The 16464-nt window shown below is 41.1% G+C and overlaps 1 protein-coding gene across 3 annotated transcripts in view; it reads right to left on the bottom strand.

Annotated features, from left to right (window-relative positions):
• The window catches only part of LOC134480522 (uncharacterized), a 62349-nt gene extending 49631 nt beyond the window's left edge, over positions 1–12718 (bottom strand). The window contains exons 1-4 of one of the 3 annotated variants that reach the window (XM_063268043.1): positions 7452–12718; positions 3195–3354; positions 2227–2358; positions 1374–1557 (exon numbers count right to left, since the gene is read on the bottom strand). In XM_063268043.1, the coding sequence (XP_063124113.1) occupies positions 1374–1557; positions 2227–2358; positions 3195–3354; positions 7452–7542 (567 nt within the window). In that variant the 5' untranslated portion in view covers positions 7543–12718. Of the gene's footprint in view, positions 1–1373; positions 1558–2226; positions 2359–3194; positions 3355–4082; positions 6747–7451 lie in introns of those variants that run through there. The other 2 variants (XM_063268042.1, XM_063268041.1) reach the window with 2 other exon arrangements.
• Between the last annotated feature and the right edge of the window lie 3746 nt (positions 12719–16464).

The following is a 16464-nucleotide window of genomic DNA, read 5'->3' as shown; positions in this document are numbered from 1 at the left end:
GAAATTTCTAGGAAAAGACTCCATCAAGTTCTATGCTGACTCATCATAGGCCCCTCACTAAACCTACCCTGTTTCCTTCATAGAAGACTTTGGAAGCACCACAGAAGACAGTAACTCATGGTCAGTTCCGAGGAACATTTGGTCACGTTAGAGTTCCTGTGATATAAAAACAACCTCAATGTCAGTCAGAAAAAGGCTAAATAAATAACATACAGTGAATTTTCTGAAATGCAGCACTGTGTACAATATTGAGAGGGAATCTATCCTGAAAGAATGCAGTGCCCATGATATAGTCAGCAAAGCAATGTCAGCAGAGGGTTGCACTCTAGGATTCAATGCAAGATCATGGTGAAGCCAATAAGACAATCCAGAATCTTCCCGGGGGATAACTCTGTTCAGGTAAAGTGAAGAAATCTAATCCTTATTTTTAAAATAGGTGAATGGTTTAAGAATGTGTTGAGACAAATAAGAGAGGGGGCTCCACTTGGAACTGGACGAATGATGCAAAGACTGCTGGCCACCATAAAACAGGAAGCTTCATGTTTGTTGAGACCTAGGCTTAAAGGACTAAGTTAGATAATGACTGGACAAAACTGCATGTCATGAACTGGCCTCCCCGCATGCTCCCTAAGATGCAGGTCAGCACAGCAATGCACCTTTCTTGGTGAGAATTGGGGGTATATACGGATAACTTTGTTCTTGAATTCTCAAATCTCTCATGCCTACCCTCAGCCTTTGAGAAACCTTTTCCACATCCTTGCTCTTCTAACCAGCTTCAGGTTGTAAGGCCCAGTTATGAACTCTCAGGGGCACTCAAATAAGACAGGACTGACATACTGATACACAGGCTCTGTAGTTACCCAAGATCTATGAAGCATGAAGTCACCATCTTCATATACAGGGACATGAGGGGAGGAAGAACAAAAGCCACCACAAATGACAATGAGAACCATTTCTTTGGCATTTCCACCAGGCTCTCCTCCTTGAAAACTACTTACTTCCTGAGTCTCACACGATCCTGAAAATAAAATGAGCTCCAGGCTTTTGCTTCATCCCTCAAAGCCCTGTTCTAGTCTAAAGAGGGGCTCCCACATAGCACCCTACATACATAATGGCATGTAGTGCTGTGATGTGTGATCAACCTATCTCCCTTAATGAAGTGCAGATTCTCGAAGAGCAGGAGCATTTTCTTTCCAAACATGCAGTTTCTTGAAAAGGGGCTATCTCCTCAAAAAGCCTTGTAAACCATTACATGAATGAACACTTGGATGAGACCTAGGTCAGGACATGGATCAGTCAATAGACAGTTACATTGGTTTGTCTATGATTATGGTAAGACATGAGGACAACCTGACCCTGAGGCCTAACCCTACCTGCTGTTGCTTGGCTCTGGGGTCACAGATGTTCATTCCGGCCTCTTCACAGAGCTTCTTTGCCTCCACAGAGGATGCTGGCAGTTCAGTCTGCTCCACCAGCAGTTTTCTCTTCTCATTCAGCAAAATCTGTATATTGTTCTCCAATTGAGCTTGTTCACGCAGGAGCTGGGATTGCCTGATGCTGAACCACAAACAAAAAATGGTAAATCCCAGCCAGCTTCTATTTGCCTGTCACTCCTGCAAGTACAATCATCCCTTCAAGGGTCCTCATCCTCAGAAATCCCCAGAATAGAGCCACACTATTCAAGTTAGCACCAATTAGAGGAGGTCAAATCCAGAATCCACATTCCACATGAATCAACGTACTTCTGAAAATCCTGACACTAAGACGGTTTATATAAATCAAGGAAGAAGAGATGGTCCATAAGGGAGCTCGTATGTCCATGGTATGGTGAAACCATCTTCACGTTGTGGGGAAAGCCCCTCTGAGGGGTAGTTGAAGACCCAATAGCTATACAATCTTTCCATGTGTTTCTCATGGATCACAGATCTTTAAATCTCCTGTCAGAGTCCTAGAGATTCAGAGTTGATTGATATTCCCATCATGGTGCAAACCTTTTCTATCTAGAGGATCTTTAACGGGGAAAATAACAATTGGAGTGTCTTCTACACCCTTCACATGTACGACAACTGAGTCCAAGAGCTACAAATCCAAGACCCTTGACAGGAGGCAGGCTTCTTGTTAAGAGTCAGACACTACAGAACCAGAGCCCTGACTTTTGTTCAAAGTCATACAGGACAGAAGCATTCCGTGCCTAGTGCTGGGTTCTCATCTCTGTCAGCGACTCACTGGTAGGAACTGTTCACTTGTATGAGCTCCTTGTACCTCTCCATGGCATCACTTACTGAGTTGGTCATCATTTGCATAGCCATCATTCTCATCTCATGTTCGGATTGAAGGACTGGCAATTCGACATGCAGCCTGGGTTAGGTCATGGCCAAAGGAACAAATAATGTTTTGAACTCACGATTTCAGAATTAGGTGAAATGTAAATAAAAATATATAATAAAATATATAATATATAATAATATATAAATATAATATAAAAATATATAATAAAAAATTTCAAAAAGATGACATATCTCTTGTTTTGAAAGCAGGTATACTCAATCCTTGGTTTCTATCATTACATGAATTCTCAGAGGGCATAACTAAGTTTGACCAGGAAGAGGATTTATAGCACCTCCTCCCCTCGGGAGAGTCCTGGGTGCCACCAAGGTATACAGAAGGAGCAAAGTGCTCTTTTGATCAGTGTGGGCCTCCACGTACTCATCACTATCATGACCTGCAAAGTGTTGATCAAACAAATCCTCAGACCCCATCAAAGGTCCCAGACGTCCTGATCCTGAGTAAACACCACATATACTTCCACATACATACATAGCAACCCATATCCAAACACGTTTAGAATGCCAACTACATCCATGGAGGTGCCATAGAATCAGTGTATAATGAACAAATTCAGAGGAAAGAGTGATGACGTGCAGGCATTTCATTCACACACACACAGTTGCAGCAAGTGTGACCAGGTCCTTCTAGCTGATGACAGAACCAATGCTAATCCAAGAGGCTCAGGGTCAAGTACAAAAGAGGTTGACCCTAAACACACAGCACCTAGCTTATCTCACAAGCAAATGCCTGCCAAATCTCCTTAAAATCCAGGATGAGATGTGAAACTTTCTCGTGCTATGAGTAAATCTTGAGGTAGAAGAGAGAGAGCGCAAGACAGTGAACAGGTTACTGGGCATAATGACTACCTGTGGTCCCACTCATCATAGATATAAAGATCCAGGATTTGATAAAGTTCATCCCTCTCGAATTGACACTTCTGGATTTCAAATTTGAGTTCCTCCAGTTCCTTTAGACACTCCTCTTGCTTAATGATGACATTTTGGGATGATGCCTCCCTACCAAAACCTGTAGACAGATAAACCCAAGTGAATTTGCATATTTGAACCAATGGACAGAATAGATCATTCTGAATCCGAAAAGGAGGTTGAGGAAGGGGAAATGGTAGAGACTGGGTTAATCCCTGAAAGAGCAGAAAAGCTTTCTTAAAGGTTGATTCTTAAGCTATGTCCCTCTTCCCAACCTCTAATGCCATACACGTGCCACACGCACTATTACACAACCCCCGGCAGTGACAGTTATAATCTGACTGAGACATAAACATCTGCGACATTGTTATCTCATATCAGATGTGGTGCAGATAATCCTGAAGTTCATAATGACTTCATAATGCTTAGCACCATCAAGCTCTAACCAAGTGTGGTCCAGCCCAAAGTGTCTGAGTACTCAATTCATGACTAGGTGTGCATCCTTCTTTGTTCTTGCCATCAGAGACTTATGTAACCTACAGTAATCTAGAGGATGAAGTGCTTCAACTCCCAAACATGGATGGTCACATTGTTAATCTCACAGTGCCTCTTCCTGCCAATCATTGACACTCACAGTTAAAAAGCTTCAAGAAAAGACACTGAAGTCTTACAACTTTCTGGCTTTCTCTCAATTTAAAGATCAGGAACTCCTGACTCTTGGTTTGCCTTTGAAAAATCCCAAGGCTCCTGATTGTAAGGCCTAGTCTTAGAAGGCACATCTCAAACCTACCTCCTTGAGGATGTTCCCCAACTCTGCCCACGACTCACCAAGCCTTCCCCAGAATGATTTCCTCCTTCCTGTTTCACTAGAGAGGGGGTCAGCTTCCCTCTGACCTGGTGCGGTCTCTCCTTGATCAACACTTTCCTTCCGAAATAGCCTGAGCAGCTGGCGAAACATGCCTGCTTGTGAACCCAAAGGGAACTGAAGTAATATCCCAAAGGCAGTTGGTGTCACCACAACACTGGCGACATCACAGAAGATTCTAGGGATCTCTTAGATACAATAGAGTGTCCAGTGAAGGGCTTACTGGTGATGTCACTGGAAAATTCTATGGCCTACCTACTAACCAGCTCTCCCCACACTGATGAATTTATGTGGGGACCCTTTCCTCCAGTCTCCCATGTGTCACTGGGAATACCATTTGGCAACCTCTATTTCAAAGCTAGATATGTCTCTCTGCTTCATTAGAAGTCAACAATGCTTTTGCTGGGGAGGGTTGCTTACAACCCTGAATTGGAGAACAGATTTTTCTTAGCACCCAAATCTCTAGGGACCAAGGAGGAGGGAGATTTTTCTTAAAAGTAAATCTACTACTCGAGAGAATGCATGTTACACACATTTCGATTCCTAAGCTTTTCCCTTTTTCTAGAGGCCAATATATTTCTTCTATACCTCTGAGTGTATAAAACCTGGAAATATGTGCTTACTGTGCAGTCCTTGAAAGCCGACATTGTTTCCATTTACATATCCATGTATTTCACAAAATCAATGGTCTATAATCCTATTTTTTTGCAATAAAAACTCCTTTTACTTGGGAACATAGGGTCCAACTACAGGGCATATATAAAATAATAAATTTCTGTGCGTTTTATATATTATGTAGGACATCCTCCCTTTCTCAAATATAACAAGACAATTAAATTGGACATCAGTGAGCAAAGGTCAACCTGGACCTTGTGTTACTACATTGTAACTATATAGCCATCACTTCTCCAATATCATTATTCGTGAATAGACAAGTCTAGGCATGAGAATGTTGGGGACTACACCATGATCTTTTACTTGTAGCAAACATAAGAATCAGGAGGATGGGAAGGGAGTGGAATGGCCTGAGTTCAGGTTGAACCTCAATTTTAATGGGTCCATACGTTCAGGCGGGAGTCTATTTGGCATTGTGATATATGGATTCTGTCTTCTTATCATAGGTGTTATAATAATTCAACATGAATGTGTGCTATAATGCCAGCCCACCTCAGAGATGTAAGAGTGAAAATCATGTCTGACCTTTCTGGAAAGAACTCTGCCTTTTACTACCATCTGGAGTTATACAACATCACTATACAACGCTCAGAAGAGAGGGGTGCAGATGTGCAGGCCTTAGAAGTTGAGGATCTTTTCTTCTAATTAAGGCACTTGTTTTTGCTATGTAATTTTTCCCTTGCTCTTTTACTAATGGTGGCTGACTTCTTTCCTGGCCTGAGGTAAACTGGAGTCCAATCTTTGGATTACCGAACCTTCTATTTTTGAGATGACAGGCCCACCAAGGGTCCTACTGCATACAGAAGGTATGAATAAGTCTCAGGGGCTGGAGTAAGTTAAAAACGTCTGTGACAACAAAGAACTGATTAAGAAAACAAGAGCCCAGCTGCTCCTCAAGATCACAGTTGTATGATAGTAAGAAAATGTGAATAGGGCATCGGGTGAAAAGATAAATTAATTAGGAGGTCATAGGCCTAGAAGGGGTAGCCTTTGCTCTCAGTGGAGCTGCTATTCTTTCTGCCATTCCTCGCCCTCTGCCACAGGACCAGAGACTTCCCCAAACAACTGGCTGGTCTTGCCAAAGACCTGGCAGGGCTTCTCCCTGTAGAATAGGAACGTAGAGTCCTTGATGAGTCACCAAGAGGTCTCCTCCACACAGGTTCCTTGTTGTCAAAGGGAAATGTTCCTGCAGAATCCTGCCATGGCAGCAGGAATTTCAACCTGGCTGCTCTTGGTCCAGCTCACTGGGTGCAGACCTGTGGCCCAGGGGTATCTGGGGAAAGAAGCAGCACGCACTACCTCACAGCTCTCTCTTTGTTGGATGCAACTGCTAGGACTGTGATAGGATTTTTGTTTCTTTGTGTGTTTATTAGAAATACCTACAAAGCTGATTAAAGTTGCAACATGCCTTCATACCCAGAGTGCAGAATGTTTTTACATCGTTGTTGTTCCTGTTTTATGTTTGGATTTTGATTTTTAATCCCCTCAGGAAATTTCCCTGTGCTTAGAATGTTAAGCACATGCTCGGGAGGGATCGATTATTCAAGTTAGGCAAAGCTTTTGTTCTCACCATCACTCCAGAGATGATGCCATTACTTACTTTGAAATAAGAAAACAGTTATAGAGAAGTAAATTAACCTGTAAGCTATCAAAGAAGAAACACATCATGATTGTGGAATGGCACCCCAGTATTTTGTATTTCCTAAGTTATTTTTATTTTAAACTTTTTTATTGGATTTTTTTGGGTACATTTCATCTTTTTCAAATCCTCAAAGGTATCTTTTATTCCTCTCCTCCCATTTACAAGGTGGGATTTCACATGTAATTGTTAGTCCAGATAGTTTGGTCAATGGCTTAGACATCACCTTGGCCTAGTTTCCTTGGCATAAGCTGTGTTAGAAGGAGACTCAAAGATTCAGGACCAACAAATAATAAATTCCACTACATGTGGATACCTAGCCTCACAGCCAGGAAGGGACTGTATTTCCATTCACTATTTAAAAAAAAGATGCAGTTCATTAACATGTAAAAAATTTCTCAAGTATATTAAAGTGTTTACCATGGTCATACAGTTTTTCAAATACCTGGCATTCATCTTTTTCCAAAACCTAAAATTTCTGTCTTATTCACATTTTTTGATTATTTTTTGGTATTAGTATCATTTTTTTAAATTTCAGTTTTTTAATAGATATATATGTTTTATTCAAACGTTATTCCCTTTCCCAGCTTTTGGTCCATAAGCCCCCCTGCCATGCCCTCTCCCATATGTATGGTCCCCCAATCCATGCCACTTAGAAACCCCTTCCCGGACATTTCCCTGCAGTCAGCGTCCAACCTTGTTAAGAACAAGGGCTTCCCCTTCCACAGGTGCCCCAACAAGGGTATTCTCTCCTACATATGCAGTTGGACCCCTGGGTCAGTCCACGTATAGTCTTTTGCTAGTGGTTTATTTGGTTGGCATTGCTGTTCTTATGGGGTTGCAAGCCCTTCAGCTCTTTGAATCCTTCTTCTAATTCCCATAAAGGGCGTCCTGTTCTCAGGTCAGTAGTTTACTGCCAGCACTGACCTCTTTATTTGACATGCCTTGGATGTGTCTCTCAGGGGAGATGCATATTCTGTCCCTTTCAGTAAGCACTTTTTAGCTTCATCAAACTTACCTAGTTTTGGTGGATGTATATATATGGGCCCCATGTGGGGCAGACTCTGAATGGCTGTTCTTTCGGTCTCTGCTTTAGATTTGGCCTCCATATACCCTCCTATGGATATTTTTGTTCCCCATTTTAAGAAGGAGTGGGAGCATCTGCACTTTGGTCATCCTTCTTCTTGAGTTTCCTGAGATCTGTAGATTGCATCTTGGGTAATTTGAGGTTTTGGTCAATATCCACTTATCAATGAGTACATACTGTCAACGAGGGGTGCTGAGAATCTGGAAGAGAATGAGGGATAAGAGATATGAAGAAGGATGCCAAGAGAAGAGTCTGATCAAGGTGACAATTTTATTTTTCCCCAATGCTGAATTTGTACCATAAAAAGGGTAACAGAGAGGGGAGAGAAGTAAGAAACATTTACCCACGCCAAGGACACAATATTCATGTGGTCAGGGAATCCGCTGATGTTGACAGGTAGTCAAAAAGGTCACAGGTTTGTCATATCTATTAGACAGCATGATGTTGGTTTTTCAGAAAGGTTACAGGTCATGACTTTGGGTATCTTAACATCACACGTTATCATATGATTATTCATCTTGACCACCACATTTGTATTAGTCTTCTGCAGCTGGCTGGGTTTTTCCATGAACCCAGTCATACTTAATGCTAACCATAATAATAACATCAATAATGGAGTGATTCGAGGCCATTGCTCCCAAGAACATACCAAGTGTGTTTTTCTGTGATTGGATTGCCTCCCTGTGGATGATATTTTCTAGTTCTTTCCATTTGCCTATGAATTGAATGTAGTCATTGTTTTTGATAGCTGAGTGGTACTCCTTTGTGTAGATGTACCACATTTTTCGAATCCATTCCTCTGTTGAAGGGCATCTGGGTTCATTCCAGCTTCTGGCTATTATGAATAAGGCTGCTATGAACATAGTGGATCATATGTGTTTGTTGTATGTTGGAGAATCTTTTGGGTATATGCCCAGGACAGGTATAGCTGTGTGCTCAGGTAGTGCAATATCCAATTTTCTGAGGAACCTTCAGACTGATTTCCAGAGTGCTTGTACCAGTTTGCAATCCCAGCAACAATGGACAAGTGTTTCTCTTTCTCCACGTCCTCCCCAGCCTCTGTTGTCACCTGAGTTTTTGATCTTAGCCATCCTGACTGGTGTGAGGTGGATTCTTAGGGTTGTTTTGATTTGCACTTCCCTGATGACTAAGGATGTTGAGCATTTCTTTAGGTGCTTTTCAGCTATTCGATATTCCTCAGCTGAGAATGTTTTCTTTAGCTCCGTACCCCATTTATTAACAGGGGTGTTTGGCCCACTGTACTCTAACTTCTTGTGTTTTCTGTATACTTTGGATATTAGCCCTCTATCAGATGCAGGAATGGTAAAAATACTTTCCCAATCTGTTGGTTGCCTTTTTGTGTGAATGACACTCTCCTTTGCCTTACAGAAGCTTTTCAGTTTTATGAGGTTCCCCCCATTTGTCGATTCTTGATCTTAAAGCATAAGCCATTGGTATTTTGTTTAGGAAATTTTCCTTAGTCCTCATGTCTTCGAGACTCTTCCCTACTTTTTTTCTATTAATTTTAGTGTATCTGGTTTGATGTGGAGGCCCTTGATCCACTTGGACTTAAGCTTTGTACAGGGTAATAAGAATGGGTCAACTTGCATTCTTCTACATGCTGACCTCCAGTTGAACTATTTGTTAAAACTGCTACCTTTCTTCCACTGGATGTCTTAACTCCTTTGTCAAAGATCAAATGACCATAGGTGTGTGGGTTCATTTCTGTGTCTTCAATTATGTTCCACTGAGCTGCCTGTCTGTATGCCAATACCATACAAACTATTGCTCTGTAATACTGCTTGAGGTCAGAGATGGTGATTCCCCCAGAAGGTCTTTTATTGTTGAGTATAGTTTTGCTATCCTGGGTTTTATGTTATACCAAATGACGGCAAATTGCACTTTCTACCTTTATAAAGAATTGAGTAGGAATATTGTTGGTGATGGCATTGAATCTGTAGATTGTGTTTGGCAAAATGGCCATTTTTTACCATATTCATCCTGCCAATCTATGAGCATGGGAGATCTTTCCATCTTCTGAGATCTTCTTCAATTTCTTCAGAGATTTGAAGTTCTTGTCATACAGATTTTTTACTTGCTTGGTTCAAGTAACAGCAAGTTATTTTATATTATTTGGGACTGTTGTGAAGGGTGTCATTTCCCTAATTTCTTTCTCAGCCTGTTTACCCTTTGAGTAGAGGAAGACTACTGAATTGTTTGGGTTAATTTTATACTCGGCCAGTTTGCTGAAGTTGTTGATCAGGTTAAGTAGTTCTCTGGTGGAATTTTGGTGTTGCTTAAGTAGACTATCATATCATCTTCAAATATTAGTGTTTTGACTTCATCCCTTCTAATTTTTTCCCTTTGACCTACTTTCATTGTTTGATTGCTATGGCTAGGACGTTAAGTACCATATTGTACTTAAGTAGGGAAAGAGTGGGCAGCCTTGTCTAGTCCCTGATTTTAGTGGGATTCCTTCAATATTCTAAGTTTAGTTTGATGTTAGGTACAGGTTTGATGTATTTTGCATTTTCCTATATTTCGATTCAGGCCTTCAATTCCTGATCTTTCCAGGACTTTATTAATGAAAGGGTAATGAATTTTGTCAAATGATTTCTCAGCATCTAATGAAATGATCATGTGGTTTTGACTTTGTTTATATGATGAATTTCGTTGATGGACTTCCGTATATTAAACCATCCCTGCATCCTTGCCATGAGGCCTAGTTGACCATGATGGATGATTGTTTGGATGTGTTCTTGGATTCAGTTTGCAAGAATTTTATTGAGCATTTTTGCATCAATATTCATAAATAAAATAGGTCTGAATTTCTCTATCTTTGTTGTATCTTTGTGTGGTTTAGGTATAAGAGTAATTGTGGCTTCATAGAGGGAGTTTGGTAGTGCTCTGTCTGTTTCTATTTTGCGGAATAGTTTGGACAGTATTGGTATGAAGTCTTCTATGAAGGTCTGATAGAATTCTGCACTAAATCCATCTGGTCCTGGGCTCTTTTTGGATGGGAGATGTTTTTTTTTTGGTTCTTTTTTTCGGAGCTAGGGACCGAACCCAGGGCCTGCCTAGCGCTTCCTAGGTAAGCGCTCTACCACTGAGCTAAATCCCCAGCCCCTGGATGGGAGATGTTTAATAGCAGTTTCTATGTCTTTATGAGTTATGGGGTTGTTTCGATGGTTTATTTGTTCCTGATTTAACTGTGGTACCTGGTATCTGTATAGAAAATTGTCCATTTCCTCCACATTTTCCAGTTTTGTTGAATATATGTTTTTGTAGTAGGATCTGATGATCTTTTTAATTTCTTCAGATTTTGTTGTTATGTCTCCCTTTTATTTCTGACTTCATTAATTTGGATACACTCTCTGTGACCTCTGGTTAACATGGCTAAGCGTTTATGTACCTTGTTGATTTTCTCAAATAACCAGCTCCTGGGTTTGCTGATTCTTTTGATACTCGGTTTTGTTTCTTCTTGTTTGATTTCAGCCCTGAGTTTGATTATTTCCTGCCTTCTACTCCTCTAGGGTTTATTTAATTTTTTCTAGAGCTTTTAGGTGTGCTGTCAAGCTGCTGACATATGCTCTCTCCTGTTTCTTTTTGCAGGCATACAGAGCTATGAGTTTTCCTCTTAGCGCTGCTTTTATTGTGTCCCATAAGTTTGGGTATGTTGTATCTTCATTTTCATTAAATTCTAAGAAGTCTTTAATTTCTTTCTTATGTCTCCAATGACCAAGTTGTCATTGACTTCAACTTCCATGTATATGTGGGCTTTCTGTCTTATTTGTTGTTATTGATCAGCAGCCTTAGTCCGTGGTTTTTTGAAAGGATGCATGGGATTATTTCTAACTTCCTGTATCTGTTGAGGCTGGTTTTGTGACCGATTATATGGTCAATTTTGGAGAAGGTACAATGGGATGCTGAGAAGAAGGTATATCCTTTGGTTTTAGGGTGGAGTGTTCTATAAATATATGTTAAATCCATTTGTTTCATAACCTGTTAGTCTTTCTGTGTCTCTGTTTAATTTCTGTTTCCCTGATCTGTCCATTGATGAAAGTGGCGTGTTTAAGTCTCCTAATATTATTGTTTGTGGTGTAATGCATGATTTTTTTGAGCTTTAGAAAGGTTTCTTATTGTTTAGGGACACAACTGCTATATACTTGACAAATATAGCAATCAGCCAGAATAGAAAGCATGTGACTGTTGGCCACATGAGGATGAGTTTCTTTCAAAGATCATCATGATTTTTGGTAAGATCTTCCCTGTAATTGGTGGCATGGCTTCTCACAAACATGGTCCAGTTGTCTAGAATCTCCTCCTTGGTCAGCATCTCATCCTTCTTTTTATCTGACTCATACACCAGATGCTGGGCCTCAGCCTGTGCATGGTCATAGTCCTGAGGGAGGATCCAATGGTGAATCTCATCCTAATCCAGTTTCCCATCCTTGTTCAGATCTGGGAAATCATTGAACTGCTCCCCAGACAAAACCCAGTCGGTCTCAGGGCAATTGTCCTCGTGAGAAAAAGATGTCCAAAATGTACTCATACTAGTCCACAAAACCATCCCCGTTCTTGTCGATATTCTCCAGCGTTTCCAGAACTACAATCTCCTTCATATGTTTTAAATCCTCTTAGTGCAGAAAAGCAATGAACCCGTCCTGAGTAGCTGTCAGGTCACCGTCAAGGCCTTAAACCTCCTCTCATCTCGTGGAGGCAACTTTTTAAAGTTGTGATGATCAGAGCTATCTTGGAATTCAGCAAGGTTTCCCAGGTAGTAGCCATAGGTAGCCTGCTTGTATTCTTCCCAGGAGATTTTTCATCTATGTCCCTATCATAATCCTTCCAGAGTTTAGCCACATTTTGGTTGATGTATCTTTTCTGTACCTGTTTGATCCAAACTTTCAGGTCCTCAGCAGTAACAAGGCTGCCTTCATCACTGTCAATTGGATCAACAATTTTCCCCAGCCTCTCCTGCTCTCGTCCAGGATTAGCTATCAAAGGTCTTGGAGCCCTCCTTGCCCAGGAAGACCTCATGATCGGACAGGAAGCTGTGCTTATTCTCTGGGGGCCACTCGCCCTGCTCTGAATCGGGACAAACAATGTGCTCCTTGCTCATCATGCTCTTGGCATGAACGCCAGGACCAGTGCCAGCAGCAGCCCATGGAGAGTCCCAGGCTGACACCATGCACCACAGTCGCGATCAAAGGGAGGCAGCAGGGAAGTAGGGGCTCAGAGCACCTTATCCGCTGTCCCTTCCCCAGAGAGGGCTTTTGTTACATTTCGAATGTTATCCATTTTCCTGGTTTCCACAAAGCCCCTTATAAAACCCCCTCCCCCTTCTACTGTGAGGGTGTTACCACACCCACCCAAACACCCAGGCCTATCTGCCTCCCTGTTCTGGTTTCCTCTACACTGGGACATCAAGCCTTGACAAGACCAAGGGCTTCTCCTCCCATTTGTGCCCAAGAAGGCCATCCTCTTCTACATATGCAGCTGTAGCCATGGGTCTGTCCATGTGTACTCTTTGGATGGTGGTTTCGGTCCTGGGAGCTCTGGGTGTTTCTTAGTGTTGTTCTTATGGCACTGTAAACCCCTTCAGCTCCCTCAATCCTTTCTCTTACTCCTCCATTGGGGACCCTGCTCTCAGCTGAATGGTTGGCTGCAATTATCTGCCTCTGTATTTGTCATGCTCATTACCCCACTCTTTTGAGCAGATCACCACAGAGCAACGAAGATGTATTGTCTTGGCCTGATGATGTACAGACAAATAGATGATTTCTTAATTCTTATGATGGTTCTATAAGTATTCCTAAAATTAGATTAGTAATTTTAAGCTCCTTTATAATGGGACAGCTATTATGTTTTCTCTGGTAATGAAAATTGCATTGAGAACTCTTCCTTCTTAAACTTTCACGAGTGAATTGCTTCTGCAATACCAAGCAGGCATCTACAAATTAGAACCCATTCTAAGAGGGTATAAACCAATTAACAAAAGTTCATAAAAAGAGAACTAATGATTTACTATAGGTGCAAGGACTGAACGTAAATAATTGACTGGATTTGCCTATAGGCAATTTCACTTATTCTTTTCTCATAAAAATTACAGCTTTTAACTCTCCATGAACATGCAGAGCCAGTGACAGATGGTGACAGTTTATCCTGATGATTACTCTTCATGGATATGCATGTAAACATTCTCTGTCGTAAACTGATTACCCAACTTATGATTTGAATTCCTGTGCAAACTTGGGGTGAACTTTTCACCATGTGATGCTGTGTTCAGAAAGATATACAAATGCTGAGGACAAAGAGAGAGAAAGCTTTTTAGACAGAACTGAACTGAAGAGAACAGAACTCAAGAAGAACTTAGAAGTAAAGGCATAGCGTTGAGAGTAAGGCATTGAGAGTAAGGAAATTATTGTGTCATAAGAGCAAGAGGAAAGGAGATAAGAAGAAGAGAGCAAGGAGAACCTTATAAGTCAAATTTTATGGAGGCAAACCTTTGTAGAAATTCTAGGAAAATGGAAGAACTTATAAATAAAGGTTAAAATCACTACTCTTCAGTCTTCAGCCTGGCTCACTGGCTAGCCTGTGCTCTTCAGTCAGGCTCACTGGCTAGCCTCTGCTCTTCAGTCAGGCTCACTGTCTAGCCTGTGCTCTTCAGCCTGGCTTACTGGCTAGCCTCTGCTCTTCAGTCAGACTCACTGGCTAGCCTCTGCTCTTCAGTCAGGGTCACTGGCTAGCCTCTGCTCTTCAGCCTGGCTCACTGGCTAACCTGTGCTCTTCAGTCAGGCTCACTGGCTACCCTCTGTTCTTCAGTCAGCCTCCCTGGCTAGCCTCTGCTCTTCAGTCAGGCTCACTGGCTAGCCTCTGCTCTTCACTCAGGCTCACTGGCTAGCCTGTGCTCTTCAGTCAGGTTCCCTGGCTAGCCTCTGCTCTTCAGTCAGGCTCACTGGCTAGCCTCTGCTCTTAAGTTAGGCTCACTGACTAGCCTCTGCTCTTCAGTCAGGCTCACTGGCTAGCCTCTGCTCTTCAGCCTGGCTCACTGGCTAGCCTCTGCTCTTCAGTCAGACTCACAGGCTAGCCTGTGCTCTTCAGCCTGGCTCACTGCCTAGACTCTGCTTCTCAGCTGGGCTCACTGGCCTATGGGGCCCTAGCACATCGCTTAAACATCTGCTCATGACTGCCTGACCACACTGACCACCTGACCGGTCGCCCTGACTTCCTAAAGTCATTCTCTAGAAAGAGCACAAGAAACCAAAGAGAAACACCACAGCAAACTTTTCCCATGGGCTCTGCTTTAACCTTAAGTGCTTTTATTATTTCTTTAAAAGAGTGAAATATAATTTCGGCTATTCATATGGCCAAGAGAGCTGTGCAGTAGTCATTGCTTTAGGGAATTTGGTGCTAAATCAAAAGCTTCCTTTATTCTATCACGATATTATCTGTATGCTGTAAGATGTATGTTTGAAAACACAACACCAAATTCCTAAAATCTAGATGTTTTAATACATCAGCTCATGGAGAAACATAACTGCTTCCTATCTAGACTGGCCTTTTTTGAGATACTGCAGGTACAATCAATTTTCCACACTACTTCCATGATTTTCAAGAATGATTAAGAGAAAAATAAGTTGAACATAATGGCTAGAAAGGGGGTTCTGTCAAGTTGTCTTTGTGGGACAAGATACCAAAGTATGATGGTCAACCTAAAACCACCTGTTCCCAAAACTAACAGAACTTACAGAAAATACATACTTTCTTATCATTCCTCCTCCCCAATGGTCAGTGATTTAATGAGCACCTACTACGATCCTAGCACTGTGCATCTAAGTGTGTAATGGTGATTAAAAAACTTAATAAAAAGCCTCATTAAGGAATAAAGAAAAATGAAACATAACTTTGAAACTCAGAATTCAATATAAGCAAAACCACCAAGCCATCTCTCCAGCCTGATAAAAAAGATTTTAAATTTCATTCTTTTCGTGATTGTTTGCAATCTTTCTTCTTGAGAACACTGTGATGGAATGTCCAAATGGTGATTAGTGGCGGTTGGTAGAAGGAGCCATATGTGTGATGCCACCATATGTGTGAGGGGCTGGCAACAAGGTGCAGAGCCAAGACCATGGCCCTGTGCCCTGAGGCTCGCCTGCTGGATGTGGGCTCTCATTAAGATATCATAAACTATAGATGGAAAAGTAAAGGAATGTATAATAAATGAAAGAGAAATGAGACATCGGAAACCTAAATTTAGAAGACTGTATATGTTTAAGTCACAGGGGAGGGAATGGGACGATGTGGGGGAGAGAATAATCAGAATAAATTATATATGTGTATGAAAATGTTAACTAAGAGCAATCAATGAAAAGAGAAAAGCAGGTTTATTTTACGATGAAATTGAGTTCCCATATGACACTATGTAACATTTTGGATTATATGAATTATCTGCAATAAAAAAATCAATTGTTATTAAAGATGTGGTTGTGTTCATATTAATTTCAAGTGTTTTAAATTCTTTTTTTATTTGCTTATTCATTGATTGATTTTTTTAAGATAGGGTTTTCCTATGTAGACCAGGTTGACTCAAAAAAGAAATGCACCTGCCTATGCCTCCAAAGAGTTAGGATCAAAAGTATATGCACACACATGAAATTTACATTCTTAAAGTGATAAAAAATTACAGCTATCAACTTGGTACAATTATTGAACAGTGATCAAGTGAATAGAAATATCAGAAACACATTTAAGGCATTAGGTTACTGTTGTTTAAAGGATCTTGAGCAGCATATATAATTCAAATCATCCAGGAGATACATTGTGAAAAAAAATGAAACTTGGTAAAGATGATTTAAATTTTTTTAATCTATTAAAAATTGTAAAGTGCATTCGATATGAAAGCTCTAAGTGATATACTTCACACTTTTGCTTATATACCATC

This window comes from Rattus norvegicus, chromosome 9 (genome assembly GCF_036323735.1).
Source record: "Rattus norvegicus strain BN/NHsdMcwi chromosome 9, GRCr8, whole genome shotgun sequence".
Taxonomy (NCBI): Eukaryota; Metazoa; Chordata; class Mammalia; order Rodentia; family Muridae; genus Rattus; species Rattus norvegicus.
This window is presented reverse-complemented; position numbering and strand designations above follow the sequence as displayed.